General features: G+C 41.5%; 1 protein-coding gene across 1 annotated transcript; it reads right to left on the minus strand.

Moving 5' to 3' along the window:
* On the minus strand, nucleotides 1-1360 carry LOC117137046. Its single transcript, XM_033298254.1, is given in 4 exon segments — nucleotides 1-265; nucleotides 324-711; nucleotides 714-1012; nucleotides 1015-1360. Coding segments are annotated over 4 exon segments (1230 nt in total). The 3' UTR covers nucleotides 1-68.
* Nucleotides 1361-10434: the final 9074 nt, after the last annotated feature.

Below are 10434 nucleotides of genomic sequence, written 5' to 3' on the forward strand. Positions count from 1 at the left end.
TGTGTATTATTAAAATATATTACTACTCCAGCTGAAAGAATCTATGATTAGTACCCGAATAGCTTAGCCTACTGAAGATCCAAAACACCCTTCGCATCATGCATGGCTAATAATTTTGTGGCACTTTACAACACCCTTTCGTTGGCATAGATAGATTTCTGGAATCGAATGCCCTCTTCGGTATCTTTATAGACACTTGAGAAGTCTGAGCTCACTTCAGTACCTTCGTATATTATAACGGGCTTGAAGAGATGGGCCAACAGACCTATTTGAAAAGGAAAAGGGTTGAGTATAAGCTTTATGGCTTGGCTCTAGACACTTACACATGAATCGACGACTTTCGAACTGTTTCTGGAACTCCTGGAGGCTGGGAAATATGCCATTATAGGACAAAGTATCCAGGTTCGTTTTGAGGTCGCTGTAGTATTTCTCAACAAGTTCGGATTCCATGTCCTGAACTTCATCCCGCGTGCTTCATCATTCCCGTGAAACGGTGAAGAATAAATGCAAGTCGTTGGCAGGGGAGGTGAAGTTGCTGAATTGAAAGTCTATGGCTACGGCTGATTGGGGATTACTCGCATCATCATACTGATACATAAAATTGGTGGTCCAGCAATCACCATGGTTCAAGGTCAGCAGCTCTTGTTCTCCAACCTCAAAGGTGCTAGCTCCATAATCCATGATGTTTCCATGCAATTTTTCTAATTTATCATATTACCGTTCTTTTTCTTTAAAGCTGGTTGTTCATTTATGAACCTTATAAAAGCCTATAAAACACCTTTGTACACCTCAGTGTAACCTTTTTTGTCTCGCGAAAAGAAGTGAGTATATAGACTCGTGGTCAGGAGTTCGGGATGGCGCTGTTTCACGATAATAGATGCTGCATGGAACTTGGCCAACACTTCCAAAGTAAATTTCGTATGAGCCAGATCCAGCTGCTTCACTCGATCTGCATTCACGTAGTTATACTGCGCCAGATCTTCCAATATCATGGTGCTATATTCTCGGTCGTATCTGCAGTGAACTTTCCGGTAAGGCCAACTTCTTGAAGAAGTTCATTCATCTTCGGCGGGATAAACTCGTACATATCCATTTCCCGATTATACACATCATACTCCAAAAATACCTTTGCCTGAGGAACACCTTCCGATAGGGCTTCCTTGATAATGTAGGTTTTATTTTGAAATAAACCATCGCCCTGCTGAATGTCCACGTGAATACGGGTCATGAGGCTCATGTAGTTCTGACCTTTTTCAGTTGCAGGCTTGGCCCAGACTTTCAGGACCTTCAGCTGATCATCCTTGTAGTAAGTCCTCAGTTTCGGCTGCAAATACTCTGCAGTAAGTCAATTGGGTAACATTGTTTACGTGGTGCAGTCTCTCCTACTTCTAACGCTTTATCTCGGGCAGCGTTCTTTTATATGGAAGGCAAGTTAGTTCTTATCAGTCTAAACTAAAACCTCGATTAGATTTGAAATACACATTGTGTGTTATCTCTCTCTAAGTGAAATTTCAGTTTTGCACTGCTTAGATTGCTAGCTCATATCGCCCAATGCACACTTAAAGGTTTTATTCGCTGAATGATTTTCATATTGGGGTCTTTCATGAAATAATAGTATAAAAAGATATAGGGTACGCATATCAAAACTCTGCAGGTCCGTTATTTACCATTTAGTTTTTGATTTTATATGGATCTTACTAGTTGATTTTAATTGCTTATATTTTTATGCTAATTTATTAGGAAGCTCGTGGCGACTAGTATAAGACTTAAAGTAAATGTTTAATCAGGATAGGTATGAGTGCATTTCACACATCCGCTCTGTAGGCGTGGCAATATTAATTGGATAAACAAATATTTACTGCCACATTAGTCATCATTAATAACACATGCTCTGGGAAATTGGGCTGGAATACTCCTTAACTCTGCATGACCGAATGCACTTCTGCCTCCACGTCGACCGCATCTAATTATTTATAATTAAAGTTCCTGGTTTGTCTGCGCTTCGGTCAAATGAATACATTATACAATTGAGAGTTTACTTTAAACAGCAAGGACACAAGCTAGTGGATAACATGCAAAATGTGTATTCATGACGACTACCAAGTGAAAGTTACCAGGTTCACTCTATTCTGTTTGCCTACGGCAAAGTTGCCAGAAGCTGTGCATATTGAAATTGCATTACTTGGAAAATCATTGCGAAAGTGCATCCGAGATGTTGTTAGTTGGATGTTGATGTTTGGTACACTGAAAAGGATATCTTATCTACTTGTATCTAGCTTAGAGTTGAAAGTCAAGGCTAGGATATTATGCCATACATAAAGAGGGCGAAAAGTACTATCTTATGCTTATATTTATTTATATATTTATTCAATTCTCAATACTTTTCTGAAAAATTTGATACAATTTGCTGCTGTGCCATCTGTGGGCAGTGATTCAAAGTTTTTGGGCTTTCAAGCTATTTGCGAGCCACGCACTTGATCCACACACTCACACCCACAAGCTGAAGGTAATTTCCCAGGCGGGTAACGGTACTTCAGCGGCTGTGACGCCATTTTGCCGGCGGCCATTTCTCGTCTGCCATCGCGTGCCGCCTGAATAATTGATGGCACCAAGGGCTGTGATGGGTTAAGGACTGATCCAGGAACGGAGTCGCTATTAATGAGTTCCCACCGCCTATATGCATAATGTATAAAATATATATGGCACTGCCAATGGCTCAGCACACCACCCGCGTCGCAGTTGACAAATAAGCGCTTAAGTAATTTGCTACCGTTTGCCAACGAAAAGGGGGAAACTTCACAAGTGAATATTAAATAAATTTTCCAGTTATTGCCTGCGTCTGTGCTCCAACGGCCTCAACGGGTTAACCGAAGACTGCCGACGAGTGCTGCATTCAACTTGTAATTAATGTCAAATATTTACACATTTGCCGGAGATCAAAGGTCTGCCAGCAAGTCTCGCAGCAGCGAGGCTAATTAAATGAGTATTTATATTTAAATTACACAAAACTACTTAAAGGCTTTACCCTTAAGCCCGGAGGCTGATGAAGTGGATTGGGTGGCACTGGGTGAGTTTTCACCTAAGCACAGCTGGTGGCAGTGAAAGTCTTTCGCTTTCAAGCGGGGCGAAAAATCAACCCTTTGGTGGCTAACACATAAAGCAGGTTATGCGAAAAAAAACTGCCACTTAATTAGCTTCATTGCTATAGAGCAAGTTATTTAAATAAGTTTAAGTACAACTAATCATAAATGATAGCGAATGATACTTACAATTGATAAACAGAAGCTTAGTTTTAAGATCTTGGTAACCTGCACATTTTGATATAACTCAGCCTTAAGCAAAGTGGCTTGGTTGTTACCGCTTAGTTAAATATCCAACTTATCCCTTTCACTTGCTGCTCATGCCGAAAACTTTCCCAGAATATGCACAAAGTTAAAAGGTGAACCTGCCGCGTCCTTCACCCTTCACCGGCAATTTGTCGCACAATTTAGCGTGGCATTCAATTTGGTTCGAACTGGGAAACTCGCTCGTCAAAGGCTTTTAGCTTGTTAGCGCTGCACTCAATTGGAGGCATTCAAATGTCGACCTGGCAGCAGAGGGTTAAGGCTGCAGGGGGGTTAAGGGTTTGCATGCGAGCTGCTGCAATTTGAAAATGCAGTGGCGCCCTAGCGGAGACAAGAACCCGTAGAGCAACCAGTTCCAAGTTCGTGTGTGCTGATATTCGGCATACGTCATGTGGGAAATGCGTGTGTGCAGTGCAATCTTGGTTTTTCCGGGAAACCAGGGTCCGTGTCCGTGTCTGGCTCTCGGCTCCTGCTCTCGGGTCTCCGTTTTCCGTTTTCCATTTCTCCGGCACTGTTGCGGCTCTGTTAGCCGGCCACCGTAGGCGGAAATGTTACGGCGCACACACGAAATGCATTTTGTAACCCAATTTCCTACTTCCGGTGTCTTTTCGGCAGCCGCACCACCCACTGCACCAACGCCCACTGGGCCACCCATCCGCCCGCTGAGAGACGTGAGCAAGTCGGAGAGTGAGCGGAAATGTGCTTGGCCGGAAAATTAACCCACACGGCTCTCTCGCACACATGGAAGCTTTTCCACACATGTTCGAATCGGAAAATTCCGAGCTACTTCTTCGAGCTTTTCCCGAGCTTTTTGCATTACCATTCTGACAGCTTTGCGCCCTACCTGCCCTCCGCCACTCTTTTGTGTAGCATAAAAGAGCATTTGTTATTCCAAAATAAATAAGTTACATAAAAAAAATAATCGCTTTAATCTTATTAAATTATTAATTAAAACAGATTATAACAAATCATAATTCTTAGTATATGCATTGATCAACGAAACCACCCTAAATAATCCTAATATAAAGTAGTGTATACAAAAGTCGACACTTATATCTACATATTTTTCTGTGTTTTTATTTCTGTTTGCGATTTTCCTCATTTAACGCCGTCGCGCAGCTGTTTTGACCAGGTGACGTATTGTAATGCCGCCACCAGTCGTGTTGCCACTTTGATTGATTGGGTAATGAAGTTATTAGATGGGTGTGATTGTCAGGCCGTGCGAGATTTCGATTTCGAGTGTGGCAGCGGCGAATTAAGTGCCTCATTAGATTGTTATGATAGGTGTGTGGCTTCCATTGTGGGCGGGACTGCAATACTCAGAATGCAATTAATATGCAAACGAACGTGTGATTGAGTCGTAAGCTTGAGTTTTTCCCATAAAGGATTATTAGAAGCCAATTCTACTGGCAATAAGGGCAAGTTTGAAGATATTCCACTTCGAATACACTCCTTTACATTTCTGTTAGTTATACCATTAAGTATTTTAGTGTTATATTATTGTAATATTTGTCTCTTTAAAGGTAAATTTGCCATACAAAAGAAGTAGGTCGCTTTCGAATTTGGATAATATAAAGTAGACAGCCCATTTCCATTGATGTGGATCGCTTTTCCGTACGTATGCAATCCAATTCCGCGGTGGAATATATGATAACAGCTACGGCCGCTTGTCACTAATGCTGACAAGGTCACATTGTCAACGTCACTGCGCGTGCGTAAACCAATAAAATTTGTCCAAAACGGCCAAGACAATAGCCAAATAAACTAAGGCTAAGCGAGGGCCTACTGGCGGATAGAGCGGCGGTAATGGGGCAGCTACATACTCGTATAGCCGCAGCTAAACTGGCTTTAATGATTCAATCCCAAATATGGGTGTCAATAAGTTAACAGACAGACAATGTTGCACTTGCCGCGGCCAAATGCGCGGTCTTGGCCAAAAGCCAAAGGAGGAGCAGATCTGGAATTGGCTGTGGTGGACCCAGACCCAGACATTGCCGCAGAAATTATGAAATGCATTTAATTTTGTTGCACACTTTTTGTGCGGTCCGGCGGATTCAGCTGCAAAGCCCCTCAGCTCTTTGGGTCTTTGGAAAATCTATAAAAATTCCATTGACCATAATTTAAGCCGTTGGCATTGGACTTGGACTTGGTCTTGGCCGTGGTCCTGGTCTCTACTGCTGACTGTTTAAGGAAGCAAATGTTTCCGTGCAGCTGCCAACTGGTTGACAACTTGTGTGGACCTGTGTTTTATGTGCCATCGGCTGCTGCAGTCGGGCTTATATTGCAATCTGTCCACAATCATGTCACATCGTTCTGCAACTGGTTCTGCCAGAGATCTCGCTCCAATCCGGCCCAATCCCGGCCATCTAATGAGCTTCGAGGGCGTTGCAACTTTAAGGGGCCCTCTCATATAAAAAGGTTTATTGCTGGCAAATGGAATAGGGACTATGGCTGGCTACCCATAAATCTCAATTGAATGCCGGTCGAGGATGCATAAAACTTCTGACATTAAGAGCCAGACGCCCGCGCTTAAGTCCAGCAGGACATCAAAAGTTGCTCCGGGCTGGCCGTAAACAAATAAACAACAAGCTGCAGAACAACTGGCCAAGTTTGCCGCCAAACAAAAGCCAAGGAGCTGGAAAAAAATAACAAAAAATTGTAACGCAGTCAACAAGGACACTGTCATAACTTTTTTAATGTCCTGGACAGGGGCGGTCGCACAGCTGACAGTAGATAAATTCTAAGCAAGCAACTTTTGCAGCCAACTTGCACTGACATTTCTCTCTTGGCCACGTTGCACTCTGACAAATCGCAAAGTGCTCCCGAGTCAGCCAAAATGGCAAGGCAAAACAGGGACAGGGTCCAAAAAAAAAAGCATAACAGTTGGCCAAAAAACTGCTTTGCCTCGCTTAAGATTTCTTTTGTCTTTCTGGCGAATCCCATAAATCTCCCCGAGCTACTTAATTTTTTACTACGAACTGCATATAACTTTGGAATCATTCTGTAGTAGATTTTATTTGGCTACTGCCACCGCAGCGACGAGGAGAATGTATTGCCTAACCCCATGTAATTGACGGTTGACACAGTTGGCCAACTTTGACAGCAAACACAGCCGACCAAAATTGAACTGAGCCTGATGTTTGGCTGAACTGAATTGCCAGTTGCATAATTGATTTCTTTTGTCTGTACTTAGAATTGACTTTATTGGGTTCGCTTAAATTTTACCAGTTCCACATGGGCGGGAAGAGGGGTTTTATAGATAGTTCAATTCCGAAAAAACGTATAAAGTAATTTTTGCAATTATAGAGAAATTCCACTCAAAAATTGATTAGCAATTTAGTACGTTGGTCTATTTACATTTCATTACATGTTCCTGTACCTCGTTTGCCAATCAAATTTCTATTTAATATTTGTTTCCCCATTCGATTCCGGTGAGTAAAGAGCATTAAATTTATCTAAATGCCTGCACTTATTTATTTTGTATAATAACTCAATAATTTTGAATTGGCAGACAAACTAATTAAAAATTAAAAATGAATCGACTGAATCGACTGTGGGTTACTTAATTAACAGTTTGATTGATTGAACTTATTGTATTACTGAAATAAGTGCCAGTTCAGGCAGTATGCCATGAATGGACGACACCACCTATTTTACCCTGGAAACTCAACTCATGGAATTGTTTTCGACCAAAAATCACGCACGCAATAATTACAAAATGCGGACACCAGTATGCAAATGCCCATATTTGTATTTATATATTTTAATTACGGAAACAAATATTGTGGCTAGCTTATTATTTTGCATTTTGTGCTGCGCCAGCAAAATGCGGGAATGAAATAGCAAAGCTGTCAACTAAAGCTAGGATTTGCATTTCAATTTAAATATTGTGCGTGGCAATCCATCAAACAAGGCTAAAACAGGTCGGAAAACTGTCACCAGCTGGCCATATTTTATATTAGTTATTTAATGCCTTATAAGAGAGTATTTAAGGTAAATAAGACAAAGAGCAACAAGTTCATTATAGATGATATTAAGGCTTTGAGGAGTGATAGTGTTGGGTGGTATTTTGATTTATCCATAGTTACATGTATCATATAATGTTATGTTACTTTGGCTGTTTTCTTATTATTTTTTATAAGCATCTTTACTCATTGCCAATTAAGAACATCAGTTTTTTCAAAGCCTGAAAGATTCCATCAATTTTGACGGGCAGCCAGAAGCTTTCCGCCTTCCCTTTACTGGTGCCAAAGATCTTTGAGTTATTTGAGCAGGAATGGCGAGCGAGAACACCTGAGCGGGGCTATAAAGATGCTGTCGGGATGTTGTCATTAGCATCGAAAAGAAATAAAATATAATTTATTATCAGCTGGTTGTCACATCGACGCACGGAGCGGTCGCCTTGCCAATTGGGTGTCGATGCGAAATTATTAATTTTCTCGCATTGCTCGTCGGCCCTTTCCCCTTCCCCTTTTTCCACTGCCAACGTCGCCGCTATCTGCTGGCCAGATTTTCCTTTCCAGGATGGCGTGTGAATGCGACAGTGAGTGTGGAATGCGTTTGCCTTGGGTTTTCTCTCCTTCGGACGCATCATTACGATAACAATCGCAGCTAAACGGCAGCCGACCGTCTCGGTCTTCATTTAAGATTCCTGGCGTTGCTTAATAATGCAAGATTCATGTCGATATGTCAATGCGTTTGCGCGCAATCGATCATTTTGGCGAGAGAGGCGGCCCAAGGAGTCAGTCGCCTGCTCTGAAGACCAGTCGTCCAGAGGACCTGGGCCAGCAGATCCAACAGCACCAAGACACTCACCATTCACCAGAGCGACCTGTCCTTGTTTGACATAATGTCGCCAGATTAACAGCGGCGATAAACCAGCGCACAGTTGTTTAGTCGAAGGCATTATCTTGGCGGAGTTGGCAATTTTATGGGCCGGCTTATTACACGATTTGGTCACGGCTAACAATACATCACGCAGCAGCGCAGTGATAGCGATAAGGCTGCGGAACAGAGCCACCGAGACCAGGTCACAGACGAAACTTATCAATTAAGCAGTTGGTGATCTCTCATTACACGATCGCTACTGTCAAATATCCCATAATTTATAGTACTCGACGATCGTTCCAGCATCGAGCATCGAGCATCGTGCATCGAGTATGTCAACCGATCGGCGAGGAACATTGATTTATGCCAGCCCGTTCAGCACCACTTTTTGTGGCAAGCGGACAGAGTTGTCATAAGGACAACTGCAGACAGCGAACAACTTGCTGCCGCGTACACATCCCTTTTGCAGCGTTTTATAGTTATTTTATGATAATTCATCCGATCAAAAGTATCTCCAAATGCTCTCCACTTCAAGGGATCTACGCTTTGAGCATGTCTATTTCCCATCGATCATCAGCTGCTGCGATTATTTCTTCGAATATTTGTTTAGCATTCTCATTGTTATGCGGCGCTGGTGTCTCAAATATATATATATATATATTTTGGGAACAAAAGCGATATTATCGAGGTGTCAAAACATAATTGTGGACGCGCTGTTTTGAATGGGGCTATTCCCATATTTCTTCTTGTACATTCTGATAGCTGGGGGGACACTTCATATTCAATTGGAAATATTTCAGGTTGAATCTCAGGTAATTACCATGCGATTGTGTGATGCGTATACCAAACACTGGAATCGAACACACTCGGTTTTTTGATTTCGATATCAACTGGTTGTTAAGAATCCAACGGTGTACAGTTTTTAAAGTACTGAAATTAAGTATACCTTTAAAATTGAAATATATGAATCAATAACGTTGATCACGATTTTCTCGACCATTATTGGTGAATGGATTTCATAAACGTTTAAAATAAAGAACTCCAAAAGAGCACTGATTAAAATGACTAGAAACACAAGTCTGATAATGAGTTCTGTGAATATTATTTATGGTTTTGAGACCACCTCCTTCTTAATGCCAAACAGTTTAGTAGTTCATTTAATAGCTTGTGCTTTGTAGCATACACCCTATTACTACAAAAAAGTCTCATTAATTTCGCGAGTGATAAAAAATATAAAAATAGTTTTCTCGTGCTGCTTGGAAAGTTGGAAGAAATATGGCACATTTATGAAAAACTCTAACTAGCTGGAATGGCCGTCATAAATCAAGGCCATGAAAACGATCCAGTGAAATGAGTGCTACCCACTCTGATTACATTTTCAATCTAACTCGACTTAGCCCAAGTGCCCATTAAATGTCATTTGCAAAGCGCCAAACATTTTTCGGTTAAATCATTTCTGGTGGCAATCTGGTAGTGTTTCGCATATAAATTCACACATAAACATTTGCAGCTCGCTTAGCCGCTGACAAGGCACAATTCATATATGAATGAATATGTTCGTATGTGGCATAAATTTCAACGCGTTCGGCGGGGCGTGGCACTTTGGGGGCCACAATCTCAGCTTCTCGGCCGACATTTATTATGTTTCAAACAAAGGCTCCAAAGTAAAAAACGATTGCAATATGGCTCATGTGAAACGCCGGTCGACAGACTTCTACTTTTTGCTCCGCACCAACTGCTGGCGACAATTGCAAATGAAATATAATTTTAATATTTTATAGAAATTCTGGCACACACACAGCCTTAGAATTTCCAACTGCTGGCATTACGAATGCCAGTTGGATTTCAACTCTTTGAACATTCGTTTATATTTTTTGGGTCTATGTCAAGTATTCGTTTTGTTATTTTTGGTAATTTATGATGGAAATTAATATGCACCCATGGCTGCCTTTTTGGGTAGGGCAAATCGCAGGCTGACGCGAGTGATTAGTGAATAAATGTGGAAATTATGCAAACGATACATATTAATACGCCAATGATACGCCTCAGAAATTTGTCAGCACGTCGCAGTTTTGACACTTGGCTAAAGAGGTGACAGAACTGAGCTCAGCTCACGTTTGAAAACGAAAATCGGGGTTATGGTTAAGCAACTTCTGAAATCGATAATGTTGAAAGTCTTAATAGGCGATTAAAATATCTGAATATAGTTGGCGGTCTCTTTGATAGAAACAATAGAATGTGTAACTGCATTCTTACTACATAA

Source organism: Drosophila mauritiana, chromosome 2R (assembly GCF_004382145.1).
Source record: "Drosophila mauritiana strain mau12 chromosome 2R, ASM438214v1, whole genome shotgun sequence".
In the NCBI taxonomy this organism is placed as follows: domain Eukaryota; kingdom Metazoa; phylum Arthropoda; class Insecta; order Diptera; family Drosophilidae; genus Drosophila; species Drosophila mauritiana.